The following is a 15,973-nucleotide window of genomic DNA, read 5'->3' as shown; positions in this document are numbered from 1 at the left end:
GCAGGGATGGTTTTAAGCCAGACTTGATTGCTTTGGGTGCTAAATGGTGCCCAGTGGCTTTGGTGGTAAATGGAGCTGTAAAGGGAGATTGTGTCCCTTTGGCTCTGCTCACAAAACAGTAGTTGAAAAGCTAAAAAAAAATTCCTCATCATTGTTATTTTTTTTTCCTAGAAAAATCTACTCTGGAGAGCCTAAAAACTCCAGACTGGGGCAAATATCCAAAAATAACCAGTGAGGGCACAGAGCCAAGCCACTGGAGTCACCAGAGCTGACAATTCCCTGGGGAGGTTTGGGGGAGTGGCTCCACCAGAATTCCTGGCATTCCCTCAGGGAGGGTGGGCACCAGGCTCTTCTCACTGGCACCACACAAATCGAATTAAATTCCCCCCCAGTTCACCTTGGCATGCACAGGTGAGTGCTGGGAACAGAGGGGAACTGCTGGATTCCCTGGGGTTCTGGGAATTCCTGGGCCTGGCAGCCCTGAGGCTGCAGGAGCAGGGTATTTCTCCAGGATCCAGCAGGATACTGCAGAGCAGGACATTTCTCCGTGCTGGGAAGGGATCTCTGCACTGCTTCTGTTCTCCAGTCTCCAAGGAGACAGCAGGAAAGGGAGAATTCAGCATCCCTGCAGCTCCAGGGAGCTCCCTGAGCATCCCCTGTGCTCCCTGCTCAGGTGAGGGCTGGGCTCAGGGCTCCTCCAAGGGCTCTCCAGCCTTCTCTTCCCTCCTCTCCCCACTCCACTGGAAAAATTCTGCTTCTCCTTAACTCCCAGAAGGGTCTAGGAAGTGCTTTGGAATGGGAATGGGGATGTGAAGGTCCCTGAGGCACTGCCACACCTGAGCCTTTATTGCTGTGTTTCCCTATTTTCTCTGCTGATGAACCTAAATCTGCTCTGGAGCCAGGCTGGGAGAGCTGGGAATGTCCAGGAGAAGGAAAAGCTCCAGGGAGAGCTGGGAATGTCCAGGAGAAGGAAAAGCTCCAGGGAGAGCTGGGAATGTCCAGGAGAAGGAAAAGCTCCAGGGAGAGCTGGGAATGTCCAGGAGAAGGAAAAGCTCCAGGGAGAGCTGGGAATGTCCAGGAGAAGGAAAAGCTCCAGGGAGAGCTCAGAGCCCCTGGCAGGGCCTGAAGGGGCTCCAGGAGAGCTGCAGAGGGACTGGGGACAAGGCCTGGAGGGACAGGAGCCAGGGAATGGCTCCAGTGCCAGAGGGCAGGGCTGGACGGGAGATTGGGAATTGGGAATTGTTCCCTGGCAGGGTGGGCAGGGGCTGGGATGGAATTGCCAGAGAATCCCCTGGATCCCTGGCAGTGCCCAAGGCCAGGTTGGACACTGGCACAGTGGGAGGTGTCCCTGCCATGGCAGGGGTGGAACAAGGTGATTTTAGACCCAAACCATTCCAGGATTCCATGCCCAAGTTCTCCAGGATTTGGTGCCACTGCACAGGCAGGGAACAGCTGCCCCCCAGGCTGAGCAGAGAACAGGGAACCAAAGAGATTTCTCAGGATGAACCTCCTGCCATGAAACTCCTTCTGTGATTCCCATGGACCCAAGGAAGTCCTGGATGCACCAAGTGCCAGGAAAAGCTGCTCTCCTGGGCCTGTCCACCTGATCCCACAGCCTGACCTTGCAGCAAGAAGCTGCAAAAGCTGCACTGAGCCCTCTCCACTTCCTTCTGCCTCTCCACGGGCTTTGGAGCCTCCCAGGATGGATCCAGAGCATTTTTCTCCTCAATTTTTCCCTTCAGAGTGTTTTCCTCTTCCATCCCAGCCACCTCCTTGGAGCTGGTACTTCCCAAGTGCCTCCCCTGCAGCTCCAGTCCTTTGAGGAAGCAGCACCCAAGTTTATTTTTTAAACAAAGACTTTTTTTTTTTTTTTATTACATAAATAGAGGCTCAGCTGCTTTGCTGTACATATAAAAACAGAAATAATTTAGGTGGCACTCTGAGGTTACCCATCCTTCTTTTCCAGGAAGGCTTCATCCTCCTGGGAAGGGAATCCAAGTGTCAGGAATCTGCAGGGAGGGGACAGAGCAGTGAGAACAGCAGGCACAAGAGGGAGAGCACAGGGCCACCTTTGGAGCTGTTCCCAGCTCCATGGGGGAATTCCTCCCTCTTAATCCCAGATTTTAGGAAGGACAGGGCCTCTGCTGGGCAGCTCTGGGGACTGGGAAGGGAATTTCTGTGGAATCAGAGAGGTTTTAACTCCAAGGGTGGTGTCTCCTGCTGGGCACTGAGGTTTTGTGAGATGATCCTGGTGCAGAAATTTTTGTTGGTTTTGTTTTGTTGGGTTTGTTTTTTATTTTTTTTTTTTTTTGTGTGTGTAAATAGAAAAAATTTCATTCCCATGGTTATTCCCAGGGCCTCATTTCTAGGCACAATTCCCAATCCTTGGGAATAAAGGGAATCAAACAGTGATAGGGTGGAAATAAAATCTAGGAAAGATTTTAAGAGCTGAGAAGTGTCTTTAGATGGGAGGGGATGACCTCAGAAAGGGAAATAAGATTTTATTTCAATAAAGAGCAACATGACATCAAACTCCCACTGAGCTTCCAAAGGGCAGTCAGGAATAGAATTCCCATTTTGCTGCAGAACAGGGAGAAGTGAAGGAAACTGCTCCAAAAATGACAAGCAAGGCAGGGAATAGAATCCAAGCACCAGGCAGGACTCATTCTGCTCATGGATTTGCTCCAAGAATGCAGGGATTGCTTCAACTTTGGAATCAGAGGGGAGGAGCTCAGGAATTTCAGAATGAAAACCCCACATTTAGGCAATTTTGTGATGTTCATTTTGCTCTTTCAAGCAGAAAAATGTGCATTTTTCTCAGGGAATTCTAAATGGTGGATATTCCATGGCAGAACCTGTCCCTTTGGGAATTCCAGGAGTGGAATTTGCCCTTTCCAGCTAAACCACCCCCAAGCTGTCAATAATTTCACTCATCTAGAAAGGCTGATTATTTTCCCTCTTTGTTTTGTGACTTCAGGCCCAGAGCTCTGATTGCAGCATCCTGCCTGCCTGCTCCCCTGCAGCCATTCCCAATTTATCCCCCTCTTTGTGCACCAGGCACAAAACCCCAGGGGAGATAAAACCAGAGAGGGAATATTGTGCTAAAACATCCTCCAACAGGACAGTGGTTCATGCAAATCCCACAGAGAACTAGAGCAAATCCCCTGAACCACCCCAAACACTCCAAGAGCTCAGCTCTAACTGCACATTCCAAATCAATCCCACTGGGATTAACAATGCCACTGTCCAAGCCCAGGAATTGGGATCAATTCCATACCTGAGGCACTCTTCACTCATCCTTCTTCTCTGCTTCTGCTTTCAGTTTCTCTTCACGTTCCCTCTTCAGTTTCTCCTCAATTTTCTTGCTCTGGTACATTTTGACTCCAGCAAAGGCCAAGCAAAGGATCAGTGTTTTAGCTGCCAAAATGTACATCAGCAGTGGGAAGTTCTCCAGAGCCTGGAATGCCAAAGAATCTGTTTAGGCACTTCTGGAACACTTGGGCAGTTAAAGATGAATTTATAGGGATGTTCTGCATCTTCCATTCCAATAGTAACGCTCTTCTCTCTCCATGGTTTTTATTTTTGTGGGAAATTAAACCAGGCAGAGCAGCAAAGCCAAAGAAAAAATCCCCTTCCCTCAAGTCCTGAACTCCTTTTGCTCATTTTCCATCAGTATTTGCACCGTCTGGAGCTGAAAAAAAGGGAAGAGCTGAGTATTTTAGGGAAATTGTGGAAGTGGAAATGCTGCTGAACAATCCTCACAAAGTGATGGATCCCTGGGGATCAGCTCTCAGGTGGGATCCCCAAAAACACTCCAGGAAATCTTAATTCCTGGCAATTATGTAATGAACCTGCTCAGATATGGAAGGTGTAGATAAATGCCCTTTAAACTGGGAGAAAAGTAAAAAATCCAAGGATTGCTGTACCAGGTTTGAATGCCTGGAATTGCACAGAGTGTTTCAGTGCTATAAAAACATGAACTTGGAGAGGAAAATCCAGTGGGAATGGGTGGTGGGCACTGAGCAGGCTCCCCAGGGATGGGGTGGGGTTGTTGGGGGGTCTTGGACTGGGTGATCCCTGTGGGTCCCTTCCCACCAGGATATTCCATGGTTCTGTGGTAACTGTGAACTTGGAATTCCCCCCTGTTCCCTCAGGATCTCCCAGAGCTGTCAGGACACATCACAGCTCTGAATTTAGGCCAAGCCTTGTGTCCCTGCACCAGCAGGAGTCTGGAAAAACAACACCAGGCTCTGTCAATCTCCCCAGAGTCACAGGGGCAACAGCTCTGAACCCACAGCTCTGCAACACCAGGGCAGGGGGAAAGTTTGATTTAATGTGCTCAAATTGTTAATTACAGAGTCATGGAATGGTCTGGATTGGAAGGGATTTCAAAGCTCATCCAGCTCCACAGGCAGGGACAGCTCCCACTGTGCCAGGCTGCTCCAACCCCAGTGTCCAACCTGGCCTTGGGCACTGCCAGGGATCCAGGGGCAGCCCCAGCTGCTCTGGCAATTCCATCCCAGCCCCTGCCCACCCTGCCAGGGAACAATTCCCAATTCCCAATCTCCCATCCAGCCCTGCCCTCTGGCACTGGGAGCCATTCCCTGGCTCCTGTCCCTGCATCCCCTGGAAATTGTCTCTCTCCAGCTTTCCTGGGGCTCCTCCAGGCCCTGCAAGGCCACCCTGAGCTCAGCCCAAAGCTTCTCCTGTGCAGGTGAACAATGCCAGCTGTGCCAGCCTTTCCTCCCAGCAGAGCTGCTCCAGCCCTCTGCTCATCCTGGAGACTCCTCTGGGCTCTCTGCAGCAGCTCCATGCAGGAGGTACCTGCTCCAGCACCGTGGTGCCTGACACAACACCCTGCAGAGCTTTCATGGCCCCAAAACCCCAAAAATACAGTGGAGAAATTCCCCTCCAGTAACAAAAGCAGCTGAGGGAAGAGCAGCCAGAGAAAAACCTGGCAAGGCAGGAGGAGCAGGGATGAGCAGAGCTCTGGTGAGCCCAGGTCTAACATGGGAGGCCCCAACAGCAAATCCTGGGGCAGGCACATGTGGCAAGGAAGGACAAGAAGAAATCCCCTGTCCCTGAGAGTGTGGGGTTAAACAACCCTCCCCTGGTAGTTTATGAGCAGTGAAAGAGTTTATTTTATTAACTTAAGATCATAGCTTCAGTGGGAAAAATGATTTAAGTATATAGAGTTTTGCCATAGTTTTTGTTTTTTTTTTTTTTTCTCCCATGCATTTAAATGAGATAAGATGTAATCTGTAATCTGGGGAAGGAACCATCAGAACCCACCCAACACAGCCCACATGGAAAGAGCAGCAATCCCTGCTTTGGGAATGTGCCTCACCTTCCAGTTAAAGGCCACCATCTCAGCTGTGGGGTGCCCCAGCACTGGGGGGGGTCACACTCCTGGAGGCACAGGGCAGGGCAGGAGCATCTGGGGGGCAAGGAAAACAAAGCAGGATGAACTCTTGGAGAAATGGAAAACAAAGCAGGATGAACTCTTGGAGAAATGGAAAACAAAGCAGGATGATCTCTTGGAGAAATGGAAAACAAAGCAGGATGAACTCTTGGAGAAATGGAAAACAAAGCAGGATGAACTCTTGCAGAAACAGATATTCAAAGAGAATTAGGCAAGCTGCTAATCAGCCCACCCTGCCCCTGGGAGGGCTCATCCCCAGCAATCCCCAGTGACCTCCAGGGCCTTTCTGGGGCTGAGTGACAGGAGCAGGACAGGGCTTTGGCAGCCCAGAGCAGGTGCTGGGGCTGGAATTCCACACCCTGGCAGCTGCCCCGTGGAAACCACGGCTGCCTCTGGGAGCTGGAGCTGTGTGTGCTCCCCCTGCCTGGCTCTGCTGGGACCTGAGGGACACACAGGAGCTGCCCTGGGGGTTCTTTGAGGGTTTCCAAGCTCACCTGCTCTGTTTGGAGCCTGAACATCTAATTAATGCTCTAATTTCTCAGGTCTGTGATTGATTAATTTAATTCTCCACACTAACAGTTTATAAATATAGAGGTTAGGAAAGCAAGCACTCCCTGGAGCCCTGAGTGGTCACCAACCATTCCAGAGCTGAATTCCTGGGATGAAAAGCCTGCAGCACACACAGCACTGCCCTGGGCTCTCTGCTCAGCTGCTGGAATCCAAATTAACCTCTGGAGGCCTTTCCTGTCCATGGAACAAGAGTGGAAAAGCAGGAGGGAGCACTCCAGCGCCGTGAAAAGCTGGGCTGAATAAATCAGCACCACACCAGAGAGCAGCTGCTGAGCTCCCTGCAGAAATTAAATGCTCTTGCAGCTCCTGTCCTGCTCAGTTTCTGGGTAGATTTTCTAATTTCTCCAGCCAGAGCATCCTCTCCTCTCCTTTTCCCTCCCACCCTGCTGAGACACCTCTGGAAACATTCCTACTCCTCCAGAGTGACCAAGACCCAGCTGTACCAAAGCCCTGGAGTGGCAGCCACCACCAAATTCCTGTTCCTCAGTCACTGTTTCTGTGCTGATCCTGACTGCGCAGCTCCTCCTCCTGCTGAGAAAATGGCAGGGTGGTTGTGAACAGAGTCAGTGTTGTTACACCTCCCAGGAAATGTATTTTCACTTCATGGAATCATGGAATGGTCTGGGTTGGAAGGACCTTGGAGATCATCCCTTGGAGATCATCCAGATCCATGGCAGGGACAGCTCCCACTGTGCCAGGCTGCTCCAGCCCCAGTGTCCAACCTGGCCTTGGGCACTGCCAGGGATCCAGGGGCAGCCCCAGCTGCTCTGGCAATTCCATCCCAGCCCCTGCCCACCCTGCCAGGGAACAAATCCCAATTCCCAATCTCCCATCCAGCCCTGCCCTCCTTCACCTTGAGGCCATTTCCTGTGTCCTGTCCCTCCATCCCTTGTCCAAAGTCTCTTTCCATGTTTCTTGTAATCCCAGAATGTTTCCCAGAGCTGGCACCTGTGATGCTGTGTCCCCACAGTGTCCTGTGCACTTGGCACTGAGTGGGAATGTCACTGCTCCCTCCAGCCTGGGTCCCCACTTCCCACCAGCCTCCGTGGCCAAGCACTTCTCCCCATCTCATCTCTTGGCTTTTCCAGCCTCCAGCTGATCCCAGCCCTTATGAAATCCAGTGGAAACCTCAGGATTGAAAAGAGCAGGTGAAGCTGCAGCACAGGGCAGGGAGAACAAAGTGGGAAGAGGGGAGAGAGTGGGGAAAAGGGGAGGATTTTCCCCAGAGCAGCTGTGGCTGCCCCTGGATCCCTGGCAGTGCCCAAGGCCAGGTTGGACACTGGGGCTTGGAGCAGCCTGGCACAGTGGGAGGTGTCCCTGACCTTGGAGGCTGGATGGGCTTTTAAATCCCTTCCAATCCAAACCATTCCAGGATTCTAGGATTCCCTTCACACTTAAAAAACACCATTTATGAGCACTGAGGTCATCAGTGCAAGAGCAAAAAGCTTTTTTTCAAGGCTGGGATATCTTAAATCAACAGCTGGAATTGTGTGTTTGCCTCTCCCGAGGAGATAAGGCACAGATAAGGAGCAGGGAACACATCCACAGGCAGGCATTGTTCCCTCCCCAGGAAAATGCAGGCAAACACAGGGCCTGGGCCCCACACAAGGGCACTGCTCCCTCCCCTCACCTGCCAGGAGCTCCTGCTCCTCGTGTGCAGCCACGTGAGGAGGGACAGCAGCACCAGGCCCTGCCACACACATTCCCTGACAGATGCTCCAGGAGCTGGGATAAAACAGCACCAGGGATCCTCAGGCACTGCCAGGTCCCCTCTGGAGTTTTATTCCTTTTTTAAATGGGAGGTGCTCATGAGCAGAGCCATGCCACAGTGGCTGCCCCAGCCCTGGAAGTGTCCCAGGCCAGGCTGGATGGGGTTTGGAGCAGCCTGGCACAGTGGAAGGTGTCCCTGCCCATGGCACTGGATTGGTTTTAAGGTCCCTCCCAACCCAAACCATGCTGGGATTTTGGGATTCTGGGCTGTGTGTGCAGCCTTGCCCCCAGGGAATTCTGTCTGGGGAAGCAGATCAGACTCCTGCAGATGGGAAAGAGGAGAGGGTCTGGCCAGATCCCCACCTCAGGGCTGTGCCAGCGATTCCCCGTGAACCCCAAATCCTCTGGGATCCTCTGCAGGCACATTCCAGAGGGTCGTGTCCCTCAGGGAGAGCTGCACCACATCCCAGAGCTTGGGATTCCAGCCCCAGGATCCCTGCCCAGCTCTGCCTTGTGCAACACAGCCCCACAGCTGGGCCCAGGCACGTGGGAGGCCTGTGGCGGAGCAGGGAGCTGAATGCCAGCCCTGGATTGCAGCTCCAGCCCTCCCCAGGAAGGGGAATTTATATTTATAAATTAATCCCCAGCTCCAGCCCAGCCCAGGCTCTCAGGGCATTGTCTGCAGAGCACGGACAGCCCGAGGCACCACAGAACATCCAAAGAACTCCAGCATTGCCACAAAACGGGGCTGGAGACGTTCCTTTGGGGATTGCTGAACAACTGCAGCCACCAGGCCTTGGAAAGCACCGAGCTGCTGAGTTATCTGAGTGCACTTAAACGGGACATTTCTGAGCTAGAAAAGGGGAGTCTCTCAGCAAGGCCAGGCTGGATGGGGCTCTGAGCAACCTGGAAGGTGTCCCTGCCCATGGCAGGGCTTGGAATGAGATGATCTTTAAGGTCCTTTCCAAGCCAAACCTGATTCTGATTTTGGATCAACTCAAGCGACATCAAAACAATTAAAAAAAAAAAAATCAAGATCTTTGTACCTGATGAAGCAGAAATTAAAATATGAGTGATTCCTCTGGCAGCTCCTCACATGCTCCAAACTCTGGAAAACAGGAACACAGCAGATGGGGTGTTTCATTCACATTGGCTGGATTAAAATCAAACCAAGTCCAGAGGCACATCAGACTGTTCCACCATGGCATCACCAGGGATCACAAAGGTGATCCCAAAATTTGAGGCCCTCTTCTCTGGAAATAGGCTGGGAGAACTGGGATTGTCCAGCCTGGAGAAAGGACAGCTCCAGGGAGACCTTAGAACCCCTTCCAGTGCTAAAAAGGACTGAGAGGGACTTTTTCTATGGGCAGAGAGTGCCAAGACAAGGAGCAATGGTTTTAGACTGCCAGAGGGCAGGGATGGATGGGATATTGGGAAGGAATTGTGGCTGCCCCTGGATCTCAGCCCAGCTCTGCCCTGGGCTGGAGCAGAAGGAAGGGACTGGGGAACAAGGAGGGAGGGTGGAAAGCAAGAAAAGCGAGGGGTGGAGGGCAAGGAAAGGGGATGGAGAGCAAGGAAGGGGGGCTGAAGAGGAAGAAGGGGGTCCTGGAGAGCAAGGAACGGGGGCTGGAGAACACGAAATGGGTGCTGGAGATAAGGAGAGAATAAGGAGGTGGGGGCTGAAGGGAAAGGAGGGGAGTGGAGAACAAGAATGGAGGGCCTGGAGAGGAAGGAAGGCGATGGAGAGCTAGGAAAGGGGGCTGGTGAACAAGGAGGGAAAGGTGGATATCAAGTAAGGGGGCTGGAGAGCAAGGAAGAGGCTGGAGAACAACGGGTGTGGGGGGGGGGGACTGGAGAGCAAAGAGGGGCCTGGAGATGGAGGAAAGCGGGGTGAGCAACACGGAAGGGACTGGAGATGGAGGAAAGCGGGGTGAGCAACACGGAAGGGACTGGAGATGGAGGAAAGCGGGGTGAGCAACACGGAAGGGACTGGAGAGAAGGAAGGGGGGGGTGGAGAGAAGGGACGAAGCCTGGAGAGCAAGGAGAGAGGGTAGAGAAGGGGCAGGGCACGGCAGGCAGCGGGACCGGCCGGGCCGGGCAGAGCGGCCGAGGCTGAGGGGAGCGGAGCGCTCGGGGCCGGCGGCGATGCGGGCCGGGGTCCGCCGGAGCCCCGCGGGGCCGTGAGGGGAAGGAAGCAAGGAAGGAAAGAAGGAAGCAAGGAAGGAAAAGGAAAGGGCCCGGGCCGGTCCTACCTCCGGGCGGCCATGGCGGGCGGGGGCGGCGCTCCCTCACGGAGCTCCCGGCAGCGGCAGCGCCGGGCCCGGCCGGGGCCGCTCCGCCCGCTCGGCTGCGGCGCTGGGGCCGGGAGTGCTCTGCTTTGCCTCCCCGCAATTACCCGTTCTGCCCTAAAGCAGCTCCCGCGAGGACCGCGGCGAGGTCCCAGAGACGCCCTGTGCGCAGCTGGGCACCAGGAGAGGGATTGGGATTGGGATTGGGAATGGGAATGGGGTTGGGATTCCACCCCTGTGCCCCCTCAGGTGAGAGCCCACCTGGAGTGCAGCTCCCAGCCCTGTCCCAGCCCAGGGAGGAGCTGGAGCTGCTGCAGAGAGCCCAGAGGAGGCTCCAGGATGAGCAGAGGGCTGGAGCAGCTCTGCTGGGAGGAAAGGCTGGCACAGCTGGCATTGTTCACCTGCACAGGAGAAGCTTTGGGCTGAGCTCAGGGTGGCCTTGCAGGGCCTGGAGGAGCCCCAGGAAAGCTGGAGAGAGACAATTTCCAGGGGATGCAGGGACAGGACACAGGGAATGGCCTCAAAGTGAAAAGTTACAGGTTTAGATCAAATATTAGGAAAAATTTCCCCCCTGTGAGGGTGGGCAGGCCCTGGCACAGGGTGCCCAGAGCAGCTGGGGCTGCCCCTGGATCCCTGGCAGTGCCCAAGGCCGGGTTGGACACTGGGGCTGGAGCAGCCTGGCACAGTGGGAGGTGTCCAGGTTGCTCCAAGCCCTGTCCAGCCTGGCCTTAAACATTTCCAGGAATGGAGAGTCCACATCCTCTCTGGACAGCCTGCGTCAGGGCCTCACCACCCTCATACGAATGAATTTCTCCCTAACATCTGACATAAACCTGCCCTCCTTCAATTTAAGGCCCTTTCCCTTTGTCCTATCAATACATTACTCTGTGGGAAGTCCCTCTGCAGCTCTCCTGGAGCCCCTTCAGGCCCTGCCAGGGGCTCTGAGCTCTCTCTGGAGCTTCTCCTGTCCAGGTTGAACATTCCCAGCTCTCCCAGCCTGGCTCAGAGCAGAGGTGCTCTGTGAAACAGCTCCGTGGCCTCCTCTGGACTCTCCAGCAGCTCCACCTTTTTCTGGTGTTGATCTGGAGGCAGCTCTGCAGGTGGGGTCTCACACGAGCAGAGCAGAAGACAATCCCTTCCTTCAGCCTGCTGGCTGTGCTTCTTTTGCACCTCCAGCGCATCTGGAGCGTGGTGGGATCAGCTCAACGCTCAAAACCTGTGTCTAAGACAAGCCAAAGGCTCCCAAAGAAAAGAAGCCCTTTGTTATTTTATTATTTAACACGAGCAAAAAGCGGAATCAGATCACTGAAAAGGAGTTGGGAGTGAGTATGTGCAGGTATCAGGTCCCTCCTGTGATTCATTCCCTAATTGCTTCTTCAGTCAATCCATGGAGATTGGAGATTTCACTGGACATTTTGGATTTAAGTCACACAGTTTGGATCTAAATTGGCACTTTTGACCACTAATTCACAGTTATTCAGAGGCGGGAACATCCAGATCTGCTTGTGGATTTAAAAAATGCTCAAATAATCAAGTTATCCTTGTCTTGGCTTTATTTTCCCAGAGGACAGACTATCAAAGGGAAGCACAATCACAGATTTTTCTTGGACTTTCTCGAGATCCTCACGGGGACCATCACATTGATTTCCTCAGGACTCCATTGCCCATTGACCTGTAAATTTAATCAACACTTCCCCAGCTCTTTGGACTTCCAGCGAGTTCCCTCTGTGTGGCTCTGTGAATCCCTCACTGCTGGCGTTCCCAGAAAGTCAAGGTGACTCCGGGCTTGTTTTATCCCTTGCCCCCAGGTTTTCATGGACCACGCACTTGAGATCTTCTGGGTTCAGAACCTGGTTTTTGTACTTCTCCCCCCAGTCCTCCACGATGTACTGGTGATAGGGATCGTTGGAGTGCTCCCTCCTCTTGGATTTCACAGTGCTCACCAGGATGGCCACGATGATGAAGGAGAACATCCCAATCATCACCATCAGGTACAGGATGACGTAGTCAAAGTTTTCAGCAGCCACCTCAGCCTGCAGCTCATTCGCTGCTTCTGTCATGTTCCTCCTCCAGCTGTTCATGTAATTGAGGAAGGTTTCCTTAAAAATATCCTCCACTGCCCAAGTGAAGTTTTGCAGCTTGGCCATCCTTGCTAATTATGCTGCTGAAGACAAGAAAATGTTTTTAATCAGATGTGTGTATTAAAAGAGTTGGTTTGGAGTATTTTGTCAGTGTTATGTCAATTGTCTAGTAGCAGTCACCTTCTGACACTTGAAGGTGCAGCTTTAGCTCAGCTGAGAATCCCCATCTCTGGGTGGTTCAATATGTTCAGAGACCCAAGAAGCTTCTATTCAGAATCCTGGAATGGTTTGGGCTGGAAGGGACCTTAAAATCACCCAGTGCCACCCCTGCCATGGCAGGGACACCTCCCACTGTGCCAGGCTGCTCCAGCCCCAGTGTCCAACCTGCACCAGCAATCCTTCAAATCCTGCACCACCAATCCCTCAAATCCTACACCAGCAATCCTTCAAATCCTGCACCAGCAATCCCTCAAATCCTGCACCAGCAATCCCTCAAATCCTGAACCAGCAAAGCAGCTCCACTCAGAGGGACAGGGACAGAAACCACGGGGAGAGGTCCCACTGCAGGGGATCTCAGCATTGAGCCAGTGACAAGTGTGGAATCATGGAATGGTTTGGGTTTGGAGGGACCTCAAAGCCCACCCAGTGCCAGCCCTGCCATGGCAGGGACACCTCCCACTGTGCCAGGCTGCTCCAGCCCCAGTGTCCAACCTGGCCTTGGGCACTGCCAGGGATCCAGGGGCAGCCCCAGCTGCTCTGGCAATTCCATCCCAGCCCCTCCCCACCCTGCCAGGGAACAATTCCCAATTCCCAATCTCCCATCCAGCCCTGCCCTCTGGCACTGGGAGCCATTCCCTGTGTCCTGTCCCTGCATCCCCTGGAAATTGTCTCTCTCCAGCTTTCCTGGGGCTCCTCCAGGCCCTGCAAGGCCACCCTGAGCTCAGCCCAAAGCTTCTCCTGTGCAGGTGAACAATGCCAGCTGTGCCAGCCTTTCCTCCCAGCAGAGCTGCTCCAGCCCTCTGCTCCTCCTGGAGCCTCCTCAGGTCCCTTTGCTCTGTGGGACATTTTGGTGACGGCCCCCATGGCCCTGTCACAGGGTTTGTGGCACTGTCCCTTCCCTACCCAGGTGAATCTCCAAGGGAAGAAGGATTGCTCCTGAGGAGAGTACAAGGGCATGGGAGGGACATGGAGGCTGAGACTCCATCCCTGGGGTGGCCTCAGGGACCATTTGGGACAGTCCCCAAAGGGGAAGAGACACTGCCTGGTACTGCAAAGCCGTGTGTGATCCCATTTATCCCAAAATTCAGACCCCAGTGCTGCTCAGACCCCGTGAACCAGGTGTGTGTCCCACAGGAGGAAAATCCCCCTCTGGCATTCCTTCCCACACAGATCCCCTTCCCACCCGATCCCATTCCCACCAGATCCCATTCCCACCAAATCCCATTCCCACCCAAAACTCACTCATTCCCACCAGAGCCCATTCCCACCAGCTCCCATTCCCACACAGATCCCATTCCCACATGATCCCATTCCTACATGATCCCATTCCCACACAGATCCCACCTGATCCCATTCTTACATGATCCCATTCCCACATGATCCCATTCCCACACAGATCCCCTTCCCACATAATCCCATTCCCACATAATCCCATTCCCACATGATCCCATTCCCACACAGATCCCACCTGATCTCATTCTCACATGATCCCATTCCTACATGATCCCATTCCCACATAATCCCATTCCTACATGATCCCATTCCCACACAGATCCCACCTGATCCCATTCCCACATAATCCCATTCCTACATGATCCCATTCCCACACAGATCCCACCTGATCCCATTCTTACATGATCCCATTCCCACATGATCCCATTCCCACACAGATCCCCTTCCCACATAATCCCATTCCCACATAATCCCATTCCCACATGATCCCATTCCCACACAGATCCCACCTGATCTCATTCTCACATGATCCCATTCCTACATGATCCCATTCCCACATAATCCCATTCCTACATGATCCCATTCCCACACAGATCCCACCTGATCCCATTCCCACATAATCCCATTCCTACATGATCCCATTCCCACACAGATCCCACCTGATCCCATTCTTACATGATCCCATTCCCACATGATCCCATTCCCACACAGATCCCCTTCCCACATAATCCCATTCCCACATAATCCCATTCCCACATGATGCCATTCCCACACAGATCCCACCCAATCCCATTCTTACATGATCCCATTCCTACATGATCCCATTCCCATTCCCACACAGATCCCACCAGATCCCATTCCCACCCAGGCTGTCCCACTTTAATGTGGGCAATTCCTTCAGCTCTCCAGGCCAACCAAGCCCTAAAACCTGTGGGAATCTCCCCCCAAAACCCCTTTGCTCCCAGCCCAATCCTCAAGAACGAGCAGCTGGCTGCATGCAAGGGGAAGAGGCAGAGAATTTTCATTGCTACTAAAAATTTCGGGATGTCTTCCAATTCAGGAATTCAGGAATTCAGCCTTGTGTGCACACAAGGACCCAGGTGCACGTGCAGGTGGATCCCTCTGCAGTCAAACCCTCACACATGCTCAGATATAGGTGGTAAAGGTAATGAATGAAACTAAATGAGAAAACATAAATGCAAACTGCCTTTACTGTCTGTAAAACCTGCTTTTTCTGTGATTTGCCATCATTTTTCGAGAGGAAATAGATTTGTAACAGCATCTTACCTTTGCTGTGTCCTTCCCTGAGGAGATTCAGAACACTCAGGATTTTCCAGCTCCACTGGATAATGGGATGAAACTCCCCAAAGGAGCAGGGATGTTTTAAGGAGCCTGCACAAGCAGCTGGGAGCAGCTGCCTGTGAAATAAGTGCCTTGCACTGCACGCCTTGTGTTTATATTAAATTAAAAGCTGAATCTAATCTCACCTGGAAAGTCAAATATTGGCTGACAGCTTGCATCAGTCATCCTGTCGGATCTGGGATTGAGCCTTTGTGCTGATTGCTGCAAGTTTAGATATTGGAAAAGAGCTTTCCTGGGGATAAACAGGGGTGCAGCTCCATTTTTGGTGAGCCAGAGGAGTAAAGATGAGCTCTGTAAAATAATAACGATAATATTAAGAATTATTAGAGATGAATTCTTGGCTGTGAGGGTGGGCAGGCCCTGGCACAGGGTGCCCAGAGCAGCTGGGGCTGCCCCTGGATCCCTGGCAGTGCCCAAGGCCAGGCTGGGGCTTGGAACAACCTGGGACAGTGGAATGGGATGATCTTTAAGGTCCCTTCCAACCTGAATCATTCCATGCTTCTATGAATAAACCAGTAGCACCAGCAGTGATAAGAACAATCATTTCCTTTGCTGACCTGGGCACGAGAGGTGAGCACTGAGCAGTCAGGCTGCTCAACACCCAAAGTTTGACCTTTCCTTTCCTTTCCTTTCCTTTCCTTTCCTTTCCTTTCCTTTCCTTTCCTTTCCTTTCCTTTCCTTTCCTTTCCTTTCCTTTCCTTTCCTTTCCTTTCCTTTCCTTTCCTTTCCTTCCCTTCCTTCCCTTCCCTTCCCTTCCCTCCCTTCCCTTCCCTTCCCTTCCCTTCCCTTCCCTTCCCTTCCCTTCCTTTCCCTTTCCCTTTCCCTTTCCCTTTCCCTTTCCCTTTCCCTTTCCCTTTCCCTTTCCCTTTCCCTTTCCTTTCCCTTTCCCTTTCCCTTTCCCTTTCCCTTTCCCTTTCCCTTTCCCTTTCCCTTTCCTTTCCCTTTCCCTTTCCCTTTCCTTTCCCTTTCCCTTCCCTTTCCCTTTCCCTTTCCCTTTCCCTTTCCCTTTCCCTTTCCCTTTCCCTTTCCTTTCCCTTTCCCTTTCCCTTTCCCTTTCCCTTTCCCTTTCCCTTTCCCTTTCCCTTTCC

At 52.7% G+C, this 15,973-nt stretch overlaps 2 protein-coding genes across 3 annotated transcripts; both read right to left on the bottom strand.

Annotated features, from left to right (window-relative positions):
• Positions 1-1,378: 1,378 nt before the first annotated feature.
• SMIM11 (small integral membrane protein 11) lies at positions 1,379-10,352 on the bottom strand. Of its 2 annotated transcripts, none has more exons than XM_053934112.1 (5): positions 10,252-10,352; positions 8,749-8,810; positions 5,348-5,437; positions 3,278-3,457; positions 1,379-2,009 (listed from the first exon to the last, which is right to left on the bottom strand). In XM_053934112.1, exons 3-4 carry the CDS (start codon positions 5,366-5,368, stop codon positions 3,290-3,292), a joined length of 189 nt encoding a protein of 62 aa, XP_053790087.1. In that variant the 5' UTR covers positions 5,369-5,437; positions 8,749-8,810; positions 10,252-10,352; the 3' UTR covers positions 1,379-2,009; positions 3,278-3,289. The 2 variants fall into 2 exon arrangements, with proteins under 2 accessions (XP_053790087.1, XP_053790086.1); XM_053934111.1 differs by lacking the exon at positions 10,252-10,352 and adding an exon at positions 9,955-10,145.
• Positions 10,353-11,759: 1,407 nt separating this feature from the next.
• On the bottom strand, positions 11,760-12,150 carry KCNE2 (potassium voltage-gated channel subfamily E regulatory subunit 2). The gene has a single exon (XM_053934110.1). It carries the CDS (start codon positions 12,135-12,137, stop codon positions 11,760-11,762), a length of 378 nt encoding a protein of 125 aa, XP_053790085.1. The 5' UTR covers positions 12,138-12,150.
• Between the last annotated feature and the right edge of the window lie 3,823 nt (positions 12,151-15,973).

The sequence above is a fragment of the Vidua chalybeata genome, chromosome 2, assembly GCF_026979565.1.
Source record: "Vidua chalybeata isolate OUT-0048 chromosome 2, bVidCha1 merged haplotype, whole genome shotgun sequence".
In the NCBI taxonomy this organism is placed as follows: Eukaryota; Metazoa; Chordata; class Aves; order Passeriformes; family Viduidae; genus Vidua; species Vidua chalybeata.
This window is presented reverse-complemented; position numbering and strand designations above follow the sequence as displayed.

Bases quoted from the DNA above. Each gene is read 5' to 3' on its own strand.
- SMIM11 (XM_053934112.1), bottom strand. From the start codon at position 5,368: ATGGTGGCCTTTAACTGGAAG. The intron at 3,458-5,347 runs GTGAGGCACATT...TTGGCATTCCAG, and splicing joins TGGTGGCCTTTAACTGGAAG to GCTCTGGAGAACTTCCCACT.
- KCNE2 (XM_053934110.1), bottom strand. From the start codon at position 12,137: ATGGCCAAGCTGCAAAACTTCACTTGGGCAGTGGAGGATATTTTTAAG.